At 43.8% G+C, this 15,933-nt stretch overlaps 1 protein-coding gene across 1 annotated transcript in view; it reads left to right on the forward strand.

The window, feature by feature from the left end:
• Positions 1 to 1,840: 1,840 nt before the first annotated feature.
• Positions 1,841 to 15,933, forward strand: part of LOC144692826 (organic cation/carnitine transporter 2-like) — a 109,601-nt gene continuing 95,508 nt past the window's right edge. Inside the window, exon 1 of the mRNA XM_078561903.1 lies at positions 1,841 to 2,215. Coding sequence (XP_078418029.1) covers positions 1,841 to 2,215 — 375 coding nt within the window. The remainder of the gene's footprint in view (positions 2,216 to 15,933) is intronic.

The raw sequence follows: 15,933 nt of genomic DNA on the forward strand, positions 1-15,933 counted from the left end.
CTTGCTAAACAATGCCGAGTGTGCTAAGAATTACACTAACAACCAATTTAACGTTATCAGTTGGGCTTGCAAATAGGCTCGCTTCATGCTTGCTAGAAGCTACACATATTCATATGCAGTGACCTGTCCTCTGCAGGCAAAAGGAATTTGTCCAGGCATTGCACCTTTCGTTCAATTAAACAAAAGCATGGGGGACAATAACTCCTTGGTACATTCTCCATGGCAATTCCTTGACCAATCAGAGCCAATTTGCCAATCAAGCAGCACTGTTTTCTCATACAGAATAAATTGCCCCTTCTAAATTTGGCATGCTTGACATTCTGCCCTGATGAGTGCAAGGCGAGAAGCTTTGACAACATGCCTCCTTTTTCTGCAATACATAACTTGTTTTCTCCAAAGCAGATGATCATGAAAAACCTCCTGGAAATTTAACTCCCCATTCTGAAAATCTTCCACAAAACTATTTGTCACATGTTCAGTCCATTCTCCTAATGCTTCTATATACCTGTTCACTCTTTGCAAAATGCCTTGAGGACATTTTGTTATGTTAAAGATCCCATATAAATTCAAGCTGTTGTTGTAGCATTACATTTTGCACATCAGTAGCTGTTCAAATAATGCAAGGAAACAATGGACCATATGCATTCAACTTTGATTTAATTTACCTTATGTGTTCAATAATCTTGAATGGAATCAAAAGTTTTACTTGATGTTAGTAATAATTGAATGCTTCTCCATGGTAGGAATGAGACAGACTCAAATACTCAGTAAGGAGGGTAAGTGGACAGAATAAGCTGCTATCGGCTGACAGGGGCAGAGACTCTGAACTAAGTCTGGAAGTCAAAATGTTGGCAATATTGCAGCTGGGTCCACTTATAGACTTCTAGGGATGTATATTTAGCTACAAGTGGTCAAAAGGTTGAAGATAATTCCAGAGTTCCATCGTAGAAAATTACAATATCACTCCAGCTAGTGCTGGCAATAGCAAGAGGTAAATTTGAAATAACTTATGAGGTGCGCAACCAAACACAGTTAAACTGAATATGAAAACAAAAGTAGATTGTGCAACATTTAAGTCATTTTAGTGCATGTGTGTATACATAAATACTTAAACATTTCCAACCCATTGAATCTCCAGTTGCAAGGTTGCCTCACTGGCTATTGGGAAAGAAGATTGTTACCTAAAAGTTAAAGACAGAGATAGAGAACAGGGATAAATAAAAGCTGTCATATCTTTAGGGTGAAGAGTCACATTTGTACCACTCTTTCAACAGTAAAATTCCTTTCTCAGTACGACCTATTAAAGTTATTAGCTTGTTGCAGCTGCTGATATCATTTAGTTAGATATTAATAACAAAATTATATAATGCCCTCTTGTTCAAAAAGAGGTGAATGCATGTATTAATAGGCTTTCAAAAGCCATGTCAATCAATAGACTAAGAACCAATTAAAGCTCTGCACTGCCCATGCATGGAATCTAGAGGAGGTGCATAGCTTTGAGGGGAAAATACTATCTTGTTTTTCAGATGCTTAGACACAGTTTGACATTACTGACCTGGTAGTCTATCAACCTATGATAGATACAGATCTTGTTGTTTATGTATGATATGAAGACATTTTTCTACTGATCTTCACAAGAGCCAGAGGTTAGGAGTTGTTGAAAGTGCATTGTAAACACTGTGACTAGTGTATGTGTTTTGTCCATTCTGATTGGAAACAGAGCTCATAACCTTAAATTGATTTAAAGATTGGGTGAAGTAGTTTTGCTGCTTTGATAAGACACAGTGGTGAGCAAAGGCACCAGTTGCACAGCAAGGAGTTTTGAAGGAGGTAAAAGAAGATGCAAGATTACGATGAAGCGACTGCTTTCCTGGGAGAATGGGGGAATTACCAGAAAATTATTTTCTTTTTGCTCAGCATCAGTGTAATCCCAAATGGCTATGTGGGTCTGTCCATGGTGTTTCTGGCGGATACCCCTGAGCACCACTGCCGTCTGTCCAACTCTTCGAACGTGACCATTGAGGAAACCTCCTTCACAAATCTGAGTTTACTGCTGCCCTTAGAGGGAGTGGGTGGTGAGCAAAAGTATAGTAAATGCACCAGGTTCAAAACTCAGCTACAAGATGGTGTCAATGATACAACACGTGAGACAGAGCACTGTGTGGATGGTTGGGTGTATAGCAAAGACAGATACGTTTCTACTATTGTCAGTGAGGTAAGAAGCTTTCGTTTGTCTCTATTTTGTACATATTTTATACATGGGTATGGCTCCTACATCTGGCTATCATCGAACCCATTTTTGTCCCATTACATTTATTTATAATGACATAAAGTTGAATAAGTTGTTCTTGAGACAGTTTTTTTAATACAGTTTACTTATAGATCTCCTTTAGTGTTGCTCATGGTGTGTCAGACGATATGCTGTAGTGTAAAAATAGGAACATTATCTGCAACACAAGATATGTTATATATTAGAGGGTCTCTTACAAAACTGCGCTTATATTATAATGTACAGCTGCAAATTTTATGGGTGTAAGTTAGGAAGAAAGAAAAGTTTTTTTTTAAAAAGAAAATGAGTTAATTGCAGAAAGAAATTCACTTTGAAAATAATGATAACAATTTTTATTAAAAACATTATTATATAGAATGGCATGGTATTTACAGCAGAGAAATAGGCCATTCAGCCCAAATGGTCTATGCTGGCGTTTATGCTCCACACAAGCAGCCTCCACCACCCTAATTCATCTCATCTTAACAGCATAGCCTATTATTCCTTACTCCCTCATGTACTTACCTAGCTTATTAAATGAAATGGATAAAATAAAATTTTGAAATCTTGCCTGCACTTTCTTCCGCAGGTATCTCTTCGGGGCTGCATAGTTCCAGTATATAATATTACTGCCAGTAGAAAACCTCAGGGTCAAAGGTCAAGTTGGATGTGGGACCTGAAGCTAGAATGGGGTCACAGGAGATCAGGAAGCATCAGATTGCGAACAAAGTTAATATTACAGTGGGTCAGAGGCTAGAACAAGGTCGAAGGCAGGTGGGCGCCTGCAGGGCTGTAAGTGCCTGGCGATGCTTGGCACGTTCCACCAGGCCTGGTGCAACACTATCTTATGGGAAGGTTATCGTGGAACACCCTCCTTGCACTCACCTCATGCAGCAACAAGTACAATGTGGCCAGCCATCAAATTGGGCTTGGGGCCTGCACTGCTTCATCATTTGCCCACATCCTCCATTTTGTGGTTTAACATTGGTTTGCTTTTGGCTCTTTGTCATGTAGCCTTTGGCAAATCTATAAAAAGCACACAATTTCTGGAAAGCTGCAAGATTTTTGCTTCCAGTCAACAGCTCCAAGGACTTTGCCAGGGTCCAACCAGTGGTATAAACATATGACCAATAGACGGTCGCTTACCTTCACATGGCCACAACCGTTAATTAATCCTTAAGCGCTGCTGGGTTGTGTAACATAATGCTGCTTCCTCCATCATACACTAGGAGCACACACAGAAGGGTTTAAATGAGCTGACCTTGCATTATTACCTTGGGTCAGGATTTTAACCTACAGGCAAAGGCAGCACTCAATCCAGCAGGATTGCATTATCAGCTTTACAGATTGTAAAAAAGGCAACTGGCTGAGTGCAGACAGTGGAGTCCAGTCTGTTGCATAAATGTACCAAAACTCAATTTAAGTTTTATAAATTTTGGACATCACACAATTCAACATATCACTAGTTTTTAGCTGTGCTCTTTCAACTAAATGAATGATATTTCTGTTCAGTCACTGAGGGCAGTTGAATTCTCTCTGGACTTTGCGAAGTTCTGCAGAATTATGTTGTTCCGTCAGATTGTTGCTGTTGGTCGGTGGCAAAAAAAAAATGGCATTGTAGGGCCTGCTACATAATGCATCTGAGAAAACCTTAATACATAGGTAGACACTACAAAACAGTGCTGGCCTGGAAAGTTGCTTTGATGACCTTGTCAATACTGAATGGACATTTCATGTTGTCTAATGGTCCTTTCAAAGGAAATTATATTGTTATTCCAATGCCTTCTAGTTTGATCTTAACCCCTTAAGACACACCTTTACTGTCATTACCAGATAAGAGCGTCAGGGTATGGAAGACCTGCTCTGCAGCGAAAGTTGACAGCATGTCTGCCTTCCATAACATAACTTCCATCCATAGACAGATCCAGTGTGGTGGAGCACTGCAAAAACAGTCCTAATAAATGCAAAACATACTCGTTTCTGGAAAACAAATGTAAACAGCTCATGGCAGCCTTTCCACAATGCCTGGGCCAATAGAATAAGACAAAGACACTGAATGAACAATGTGCCAACCCTGCAATATGGGCTACTGGGCTATGTTATGGGCTACATTAATGGCCTGAGTTAAATGCATGAATCAATTGCTCCATTGCTTGTATTACGAATTGTGCTCACAGCCATTTTGAAATGGGGATTAGGTTGAGTGCGATACCACACTCCCAAACATTGTCAGATACTATCACTGGCACTAAGTTTAGCTCTGTGGCAATAGTCAGGCTTTACTCCTTTCATTCATTGTGATATACTTTGTATGTATAAAGCTTTATGATCTATAGAACCAAGTCTGGCAATTTTATTTTAAGAGATCATGTATATTCACAATTCTGTGGTCAATTGAAAATCTCAAAACTGAGATTGATAGATTTTTGTTAGGCAAGCATATTAATGGGTAAAGAACCAGGACACACAGATGAAATTAAGATACAGGTCAACCATGATCTAACTGAATTTCAGGAATGTTCAAAGGGACCTGGGTTCTTTGTTCATGAATCACAGAAAGTTCACATGCAGGTACAGCGGGTGTGGATGCTTCATCAATGAGTATATTCAAGACAGAGATCATTAGATATTTGGCTATTTAGGGAATCAAGGAATATGGGATTAGTGCAGGAAGGTGGACTTGATGTAGAAGATCAGCCATGGTCTCAGTGAATCCCAGAGCAGTCTTGAAGGGATGAATGGACTACTCCTGTTCCTGTTACTTATGTTCTTATGTAAGAGACTCGAGAGACTCAATGGCCTACATTTGTTCCAGTGTTTCCTATGCTTCAGTGAACACAAAGTGCTGAAACTTTATCCCATAGGCACAATTTGTATGATCCAAGTGTGTTTATGTTTATAAATAAATACATGACGCTACAGCAGGCCACCAGCCAGGTTTTCTGCTTCATAACAAATACTCCCACCACAGTGTAGTTAGCCTAATGTGAGTCTAGTGAAGCAACAGAAAGAATTGCTAAGTATAAGATGAATTAGATTTCTGTTTTATTGATGGATAACAATTCTTCCAGGAAACTTGCACTCACTTAAATACTGCAAACAAACGAAGCAGGGGCTAGATTTTCACCGCTCCCCCCAATCCACCCCTCCCGCCCCACCCGGGCCGGAAGCAGAGGTGTGTGGAAGCTAAAAACGGCCTTGCCAGCTGGCTTCATTCCACCTCCGAATGAAAGCATGGCAGGTAGCCGGCCCGGCTCATTAAATCAACTGAAGGAGGCTAAATGGGACTTTCCAGTCAGTCACTAGGTTCACACAGTCAGCAGGGGCCAGTTTAGGTATCTGGAGGCAGTCTCCAGGTGGCAAGCTGGGGTCCCAGTGCTTCATGGAGGCCCAGAAGGCCTTCTTGACTGCCTGGGTACAGTAGCAGCCAAAGGCCACCCTGTAGAGGGCCCTCTCCTCACACCCCACCCACCCAGTGGTGGTGGTTTGGTTACAAAAACCATTCCTTAATTTTGGTTTGAAGAAGTTGGAGAGAGGGTTCCTTCATCTTGAAGTGGCCTCTCCTTTACTCACGTTCCATTGCAGTCTGCCGCTCCTTTCAAGCCTGAAAGCCTTTGAGCTTTGAGGGCCCACCTGCCATCCTTGTTTGGACGGCAAGCTCATCTCCAGGCCATTTACGAGCTCACCCCTTGAAAAACACAATTAGTGATTGATTCCTGTAGAGGCAGGTTCGGGATGCGGAAACAGTCCTGACCTCTGTCTCTCACCCCTGGAAAGAAAATCCTGCTGCAGGAATTCTATTTTGAGTGTGGAGTAATAATTTGAGGGCTCTAGTGCTTTGTTGCTGTAATCTGAATTGTTCATGATGAAAGAACAACATGGTGATCTTTACCAAGCCCTGTCATAGGGTACTTCCCAATGCTGATTTTCATCACGTTCTATGATAGATTTTTTTCTGTTGATGTCTTTCACTGGTTCAAAAAATATTTTTCTTTGACCTCTAATAACATATTACCTTGCAATCCTTTCTCTTTCTATGCTGTAACAATTCATATGGTGAGTTGTCTTTATGTGACGGGCAAAGCAGGGTGCCAAGGGAAGAGGGAACCAAATTTGAAGCCTGCCAGGTCCCACGGCTGGGGCTATTGGCGGGACAGGGGGGTTATTGCTTTTCTGGGTCCCCTGGCCCTATCGGTGACTCCTGTGATGGGCAGAGCAGGGTGCCAAGGGAGGAGGGAACCAAATTTTATACTCCCCTGGGTGGGTGGGCTTAAAGTTGGGTGTAGTGCCAGGGGCGCCTTTACCAGCATCTACCCACACGCCACTGAGCCCACCACAATTGAACATGCGGTGGGCGGCCCACCCACCCTTGGATCAATTAATGGCCAATTTAATGGCCATTTCTTCTTAACCCACTGCAATTTTACCTGTGACGGGCAGAGTAGGGTGCCAAGGGAGGAGGGAACCAAATTTGAACCCTGCCAGGTCCCACGGCTGGGGCTATTGGTGGGAAAGGGGGTTACTGCTTTTCTGGGTCCCCTGGGCCCATCGGTGACTCCTCCAAGCTCAGGTCCCCCTAGGTTTGCCGTCAGCCCCACCTCCGGCATGTGCAGCCTGGCCCCCACCCCCTCGCCCCCAACTTGCCAGGGCCTCCTGGCCTGGCCCCGCCGTGAACCCCTCCACCTGGCTCCAGTGGCAACCTCCTTTGGGGACTGGCTGCAGTACCAGCATTGGCCACCAGTCCCAGTGGCACTGCTGGGACCAGAGAACTGCTGGTCATTTGATTGGTCAGCAGCGTTTGGAGGTGAGGCTTTTTCCCCAGATGTGGCGGAAGTTTCGCCCTGAGCCAATTCACACCCGTCCAGCCATTTAGTGGCTGCGGAGCAACCTACCAGAGTGGTGTCAGCTCTCGAGTGACTTTTTCTCAGGGGAGGGGGAGCAGAAACCTCAGTGAAACATAAATCCTGCTCTGTGTGTACTGCCCCAAGATAATTTTCTTCTCTGGTGGCCTTGGGACGATGCTTTGTACCCTGGTGGTCAACTCCGTGTTTAACATTGCCTGGTGGCTCCACATCAGAAGCCCCACTCTGGCATGGCAGTCTATGCCATATTTGCTGCAGATGAAGGCAGTGGGCTGAGAATGTTCTGGATTCACTAGCCTCTGTTTTCTCAGGGGCCTCTTTTTGGCCAGCTGAGGTTTCCATTTCTGCTCGCCTATTCCAATGCCTCTCCAAACAGTCAGCCTCCAGGGGTCACGGCTGTCTCCCAGTTGTCAGTATCAATGTCTGCCATCTTCATATCTCATCTGCAGGTAGCAGAGGTATGTAGCAGAGGTATGGATGTCCGGTGGGCCATAATCGAGTGGCCAGTTCACCGTACAGAAGGTATTTTGGATGTGGCCATTTGATGAACTTGTCCGAGCCAGCGCGGATGTTGTTGGTTTAAGAATGGGCGTATGCTGTCGGAATTAGCACACTCCAGGATCTCTGAGTTGGTGACCTTGTCCAGCCAAGAGATGCCGAAGATATGTCAGAGACAGTGAAGGTGGAAACTGTTCAGCCTTTTCTCCTGCCTAGTGTATATTGTTAAGGTCTCACCAATGTAGAGGAGTGCACTGAGGAAGCAGGCTTGGCAGTTTGGTGTTCTCAGTCAGGATGCTGTTGATCCACACACTTTCTCAGCTTGAACATAACAGGTGCAGCTTTTGCAATGCGTGTATTGATTTCAGCATCAAGTGGCAGTTTGCTGGTGATTGTGAAAGCCTAGATATGTGAAGCTATCAACAACCTCTAGCATCACGTTATCTCTGCTGATAGATGGCGGTGTGGTCACATTCTGGACCATGACATTTGTCTTCCTGATGCAGCTGGTCAAACCAATCTCTTTACAGGCATGAGAGGGCGCTGGTGAGAAGTGACTGAAGCATTCTGGGAGAAGTCAGCGCAGTCACCACGACTCAGGAGGGAATTGAGGAGAAGGACTCTTGCACTCAACATTTGAAAAAGAGCGCGGATCTTGAAGGCAGGTCAGTTGAAAAAGAGCGCGGAGAGCATGGGGGAGGTCATTTGAAAAAGAGGGCGGATCTTGAAGGCAGGTCAGTTGAAAAAGAGTGCGGAGATTGAAAATAAAAGGAGGGGAAGCTGAAGAGGAGTGGCCAGCCTGTGAGCGGCCAGTGGGCGAGTGGCCCAGTGAAGGAGTGGAGCTTTGAGGCTTTGGCTCGAGAGGCTTAGGCGAGCAGAGGCTGAGTACGAGCTTGCTCCCAGTGGGGTAGGGCCGGGTAAAGTCCTTTTAAGTAAATTAGGAGTAGGTAATGGAGGCAGCAGTTGGGGCAGTCGAGTGCTCCGAATGCAGCATGTGGGAAGTCATGGACAGCACAATTGTCCCTGATGACTACACCTACAAAAGGTGCATCCAGCTGCAGCTCCTGAGAAGCCGAGTTAGGGAACTGGAGCTGGAGCTGGATGAACTTCGGATCATACGGGAGGCAGAGGCAGTAATAGACAGGAGTTTCAGGGAGACAGTCACCCCTAAAAGTCAGGAGGCAGGCAGCTGGGTGAATGTCAGGAGAGGGAAGGGGAATAGACAGAAAGAGCAGAGCACCCCTGTGGCCGTTCCCATCAACAATAGGTATACCGTTTTGGATACTGTTGGTGGGGACGACCTACTAGGGACAAGTTGTAGTGGTCGCGTCTCTGGCACCGAGGCTGGACCCTCAGCTCAGAAAGGAGGGAGGGAAAAGAGGAGAGCAGTAGTGATAGGGGATTCGATAGTTAGGGGGACAGATAGGAGGTTCTGTGGGAGAGATCGAGAATCCCGGATGGTCTGTTGCCTCCCTGGTGCCAGGGTCCGCGATATCTTGGATCGAGTTCTCAGTATTCTCAGGAGGGAGGGTGAGCAGCCAGATGTCGTGGTCCACGTAGGGACCAATGACGTGGATAGGAAGGAGGAGGAGGTCCTGCAAAGAGAGTTTAGGGAGTTAGGTGCAAAGTTGAAGGACAGGACCTCCAGGGTTACGATCTCAGGAGTGCTACCCGTGCCACGTGCTAGTGAGGCTAGAAATAGGAGGATAATGCAGCTAAATACGTGGCTAAGGAGATGATGCAGGAGGGAGGGCTTCATGTTTCTTGACAATTGGGCTCTGTTCCAGGGAAGGTGGGACCTGTTCCGACGGGACGGTTTGCACCTGAACTGGAGGGGGATTAACATCCTTGTGGGTAGGTTTACTAGTGCTGCTCCGGGACATTTAAACTAGATTTGCAGGGGGAGGGGAACCAGAGTGTTAGAGCAGATAGTGAGGTGGAGGAGGATAAAGGTCAAGCGAGGAATGCATGTATAGACAGAAATCAAGGGTCCGTACGTGATAGAAATGTTCTCAGGTGCATCTATTTCAATGCAAAGAGTATTGTCGGAAAGGCAGATGAGCTTAGGGCGTGGATTGGCACGTGGGTTTACGACATTATTGCTATTAGTGAGACTTAGTTGCAGGAGGGGCAGGACTGACAGCTCAATGTTCCGGGGTTCCGTTGTTTCAGACGTGATAGAGGGGGAGAGATGAAAGGGGGAGGAGTGGCATTCCTAGTCAGGGAAAATATCACAGCTGTGCGTAGACAGAACAGCCCGGAGGGCTCGTCTGCAGAGGCCATATGGGTGGAGCTGAGGAATGGGAAAGGTGTGACCACACTAATAGGGTTGTATTATAGATCGCCCAATAGTCAGAGAGAATTGGAGGAGCAAATCTGTAGAGAGATAGCAGACCGATGTAAGAAACAGAAAGTTGTGATAGTAGGAGATTTTAACTTTCCACATATTGATTGGGACTCCCATACTGTAAAAGGGCTGGATGGCTTGGAGTTTGTCAAATGTGTTCAGGAAAGTTTTCTAAATCAATATATAGAGGTACTAACGAGAGAGGATGCAATACCTGATCTCCTATTAGGGAACCAGACAGGTCAGGTGACAGAAGTATGTGTAGGCGAACATTTTGGGTGCAGTGACCACAATGTCATTTGTTTTAAGCTAATTATGGATAAGGATAGTTCTGGTCCTCGAGTTGAAATTCTAAATTGGAGAAAGGCCAATTTTGTGGAAATGAGAAAGGATCTAGGAAGAGTGGATTGGCATAAGTTGTTTTCTGGCAAGGATGTGTTCAGTAAGTGGAAGGCATTCAAAGGCGAAATTTTGAGAGTGCAGAGTTTGCATAATCCTGTCAGGATTAAAGGCAAAGTTAACAGGCATAGGGAACCTTGGTTTTCAAGGGATATTGGCAATCTGGTTAAGAAGAAGAGAGAGGTGTATAGCAGGTATAGGCAACAAGAAGCAAATGAGGTACTTGTAGAGTATAGAAAATGTAAGAAAATACTAAAAACGGAAATCAGGAAGGCAAAAAGAAGACATGAGGTTGCTTTGGCAGATAATGTGAAGGTAAACCCGAAGGGTTTCTACAAGTATATTAAGAGTAAAAGGATAGTAAGGGACACAATTGGTCCCCTTGAAGATCAGAGTGGTCGTCTATGTGTGGAGCCTCACGAGATGGGGGAGATCTTAAACAGTTTTTTTGCATCAGTATTTACTCAGGAAACTGGCATAGTGTATAAGGAAGGAAGGGAAACAAGCAGTAGTTTCATGGAACATATAGAGATTAAAGAGGAGGAGGTGCTTGCTGCCTTACAGCGAATAAAGGTAGATAAATCCCCCGGGCCTGACATGATATTCCCTCGGACCTTGAGGGAGACTAGTGTAGAAATTGCAGGGGCCCTGGCAGAAATATTTAAAATGTCCTTAGCCACGGGTGAGGTGCCGGAGGATTGGAGGGTAGCTCATGTTGTTCTGTTGTTTAAAAAAGGCTCCAAAAGTAAACCAGGTAATTACAGGCCAGTGAGCCTGATGTCAGTAGTAGGTAAATTATTGGAAGGTGTTCTGAGAGATCGGATATATAATTATTTGGACAGCCAAGGGCTGATTAAGGATAGTCAGCATGGCTTTGTGCGTGGTAGGTCATGTTTAACGATCCTTGTAGAGTTTTTCGAGGAGGTTACCAAGAAAGTAGATGAAGGAAAGGCTGTGGATGTTGTCTACATGGACTTTAATAAGGCCTTTGACAAGGTCCCACATGGGAGGTTAGTTCAGGAGGTTCAGACATTTGGTATCCATGGAGAGGTTGTAAACTGGATTCGAAATTGGCTGTGTGGGAGAAGACAAAGAGTGGTAGTGGATGATTGCTTCTCAGACTGGAGGTCTGTGACTAGTGATGTGCCTCAGCGATCTGTACTGGGACCATTGTTGTTTGTTGTCTATATCAATGATTTGGATGATAATGTGGTGAATTGGATCAGCAAGTTTGCTGATGACACTAAGATTGGAGGTGTTGTGGACAGCGAGGAAGGCTTTCAAAGCTTGCAGAGAGATCTGGACCAATTGGAAAAATGGGCCAGAAAATGGCAGATGGAATTTAATGCGGAAAAGTGTGAGGTGTTACATTTTGGAAGGTCAAACCAAGGTAGGACATACACAGTAAATGGTAGGGCACTGAGGAGTGCGGAGGAACAAAGGGATCTGGGAGTTCAAATACATAATTCCCTGAAAGTGGCGTCACAGGTAGACAAGGTTGTAAAGAAAGCTTTTGGCATACTGGCCTTCATAAATCAAAGTATTGAGTATAGGAGTTGGGATGTTATGGTGAGGTTGTATAAGACATTGGTGAGGCCAACTTTGGAGTATTGTGTGCAGTTCTGGTCGCCTAACTACAGGAAGGATATCAGTAAGATTGAGAGAGTGCAGAGAAGATTTACTAGGAAGTTGCCGGGTCTTAAGGAGTTGAGTTACAGGGAAAGATTAAACAGGTTAGGACTTTATTCCTTGGAGCGTAGAAGAATGAGGGGAGATTTGATAGAAGTTTACAAAATTGTGAGGGGTATCGACAGAGTAAATGCGAGTAGGCTCTTTCCACTTAGATTAGGAGAAATAAACACGAGAGGACATGGCTTTAGGGTGAAAGGGGAAAGATTTAGGGGGAACATTAGGGGGAACTTCTTCACTCAGAGAGTGGTGAGAGTGTGGAACGAGCTACCATCTGACATGGTAAATGCGGGCTCACTCTTAAGTTTTAAGAATAAATTAGATAGATACATGGATGGGAGAGGTCTGGAGGGTTATGGACTAGGTGCAGGTCAATGGGACTAGCGGAATAATATTTCGGCACAGACTAGAAGGGCCGAATGGCCTGTTTTCCATGCTGTAGTGTTCTATGGTTCTCTGGTTCTATGGAGGGAGTCTGTCCATTTGTTACTAAATGTGTTCCTTGGTATGGATTGCTAGAATGGCACCATTGGCATAGAGCAACTCTCTGATGAGGACTTGGTGTATCTTTGTCTTGGATCTCAGATGAGCAAGACTGAGCAGCTTTCCATCAGTTCTGGTATGTAGATAAACACCCTCTATGGATGGACTGAAGGCATAAGAGCAGCAAAGAGAAGAATATGCCAAAGAGTGTCAATGCCAGAACACAACCTTGTTGAACCTCACTGCACAGCTCAAAGGGTTCTGATGCAGCCCTGTTATAGCTGACCTTACCCATCATGTTGTCATGGAAAGAGGAGGTTAGACTGAGCAGCTATGGAGGGAGGCCAATTTTCTTCAGTACCTTAAATAGACCACCTCTGCTCACATCATTGAATGCCTTGGTGAGATCTTTGCAGGCATTACATCGTGACCTCCTTTGTTCATGGCATTTCACTTGCAGCAGCTGGACTGAGAAGATCACGTCAACAGCTCTGAAACCACATTGGGATTCGGCGTAGATATGTTCAGCCAGGATCTGCAGCCTGACAAGGGCAACACAGGCAAACACTTTTCCCACAATGCTCAGCAGGGAGATGCCGCAATAGCTGTTGCAATCGCTGCGATTGCCCTTGTTCTTGTACAGGGTCACAATCGATGTATCACACGTATCCTGAAGCACTGCCTCCTCCCTCCAGCAGACAGAGAAGTTTGCGCAGATGCTGCAAGAATGTTGGTTTCCTGTGCTTGATGAGTTCAGGTGGCATTGCACTATCATCTGGAACTTTGCCAATGACAAGAGAGTCAATTGGTTTGCTAAGTTCCTCCACTGTGTGTTTGATAATGATGCTTACTGTTGATAGTTATCCAATGTCCTTTTATATGATGTAAGAGAATTATGGTTGACAATATCAATAGAAAGAAGAAGGACAACATGAATTATAAAGTGCTTTACAGCCAATGAAGTACTTTCGATGTGTAATATTTTAATGCAGGAAATGGGAAAACCAATTTGCACATGCTAAGCTCTCTCAAACAGCAATGTGAAGTACTATGACAGTCCAATTCATAAAGAATTGCATGTATTTTTAATTTCCACCTATCTTTATAGATGTATGTCAATGCAGGATCATTGATTTTGGAAAAATTACAATTTATCCTTTGTAGGTGTGGCCAGAAATTCCATTGTAAGGAGTAACAGGGGACTCAGTCACAAATACCAAAGTAAAACACTGCAGATGCTGGAAATCTGAAATAAAACAGAAAATGGTGGAAGTACTCAGCAGGTCAGGCAGCTTCACTAGAGAGAGAAACACAGCTAATGGTCAGATGAGGTGAAGGATGAACTGAAACTGTGGACCAAGACAGTTTTGAGATAGAATGGGTTGGTGCTGCTGAAGCAAGAGGTTGAGCAGATGCAAGTGGCTGTGTGCAAGTTGAGTGTGGATTTCAGGATGCAGCAAGAACAGTATTTTGAGGAGCGCTGAATATCTGGGAGATATCTGTAATCATGGGTGAATCTAAAGCATGAAGGATGGAAGGATGACACAGGCAAATCTGGGTGCCTTAACACTTTTATATATGCTAAAGCCTTTAAATTGCAACGCCATTAATGTTGATTTCATTGGAAATATTTTTTAATAACTACCTACATAAATAGTCCATTTAATGTCTTTTTATCATCTTGCTTGGATGGACTTGGGTTTCTGAGTGAAGACCATAAGTTTTCAAAGCCACTGATGGACAGCTCAGTAACTAGAAGCTACTGACTCTGAAGGACAAATGGGAAAACGTCCCAAGTTTATCAGCTCTCATAGATATAAGAAGCTAGAGATGAATACCATATGACTCTGTGGCAATTAGATGAAACTTGATGTAAAAGGTTTTATGTAATGGACTGCAGTCCAGGTTTTGTATTAAGAGAGTTTGTGCAGTGTCGTGTCATTTTTATGCCCCTATTCCAGAAGATATACTTATAATTTATATAGACATCTGCTGTATTAATTTTATACATGTCATTATCTTTACCTTTGATGTATCTGAATTATAGTCTAAATTCTGCTTGTGTTTATTTGCCTATTTGAAAATTAGAATACAAATGAGCATATGATAATTCCAGAAAGCTGTTACAGTAACAAGTGTTTCTGTTTGAACCCAGAACAATGCTACATTATCAAATATTCTGTATCCAAAGCCACATTTTGGTTTGCATGGAGTGAGGCCTTGCTAGCGGAACGGCCTTTAATGTTGAACAAGCAAGATATATTTGAGTAAAAAATAAGACCTAACAGGGGAGTCATTGATAACAGCAATATATAGTTGGTTCATGCGATCAACTTACATGATTTGAACAGTGGTGATATCAGCCAGGTGATATGATATTTATTTCATGACATTTTATGGGGGCTTTTTAAGCTTTGCATATATTATGTATTGTTACTGAATGTTCACATTGAATATGAAACTTATGGTGCTTGATCAGAACATAATTGAAAATTCTATGTCAGTATGAGTGAGCAGACTAAGAAGTTCACAGTGCTGTAACAGGTAATCAGAGTGGTTATTTTCTTTCAACAGTAATCTGATGGCTAAATTGCAAATATTACATTTAGTAAAATATATTTTTCAAAACAGCGCTTATCTATTACACGCTCTTTGGTAAATTTGAAATTAATAATCAGGAGGGGTGATCATGTAGTGTTCCATTTTACCTTAGCAAAGAAAACACTAAAATAATCAAAGGCTGAAGAAACAAATCTGCACTCGAAAGAGATTCTGGGAGAAGATGTGCAGCTTCACATCTATTCATCTTGTTTTGGGCTTTGCAAGTGCAGACAGGTTGAGTACAGCAGAGTGTCCAGACCATGATCAATCAGTCCTCCCTTGCAAAACCCCCAAAAAACCAACTACTGTTAGATGTGATTCTGCAACTGGGCAGCACTTGTCGAATAATCCTGAGTGTGTGGATAGCTCCGCTCATTTATGTTTGCTAGAAGCGACATACATTCATACGCAGGGACACCTCGGCAAACAAAAGGAATATGTTCAAGCTTTGTGCCTGTTTTGAATTCCCTGGAACTTGGGGAGCCGATAGTTCTCCGTTGCATTATGGCAATGCCTCAGCCAGTCAGATTCATCTTCCCGACCAATCGGCACCCTTTTCTCCTGTAATATAATTGGTTGTGATTGTTTGAAATTTGGCATTCTTGCATTTGTCCTGATGAGTGCAAGTCTAAAAGCTTTGGTAACATGTCCCTCTCTTCAGCAATATTCAAATTTTGTAAGAAGTTGCAAGAAACAGAGGGCAGAATTTTGCCCTTGTTGGGCGGGTGCGATGGGCAGGCCCAGGAGTGGCCACGAAAGCGACCGCCACCCGCATTCGGGGCCCG

This window comes from Cetorhinus maximus, chromosome 2 (genome assembly GCF_964194155.1).
Source record: "Cetorhinus maximus chromosome 2, sCetMax3.hap1.1, whole genome shotgun sequence".
Lineage (NCBI taxonomy): Eukaryota > Metazoa > Chordata > Chondrichthyes > Lamniformes > Cetorhinidae > Cetorhinus > Cetorhinus maximus.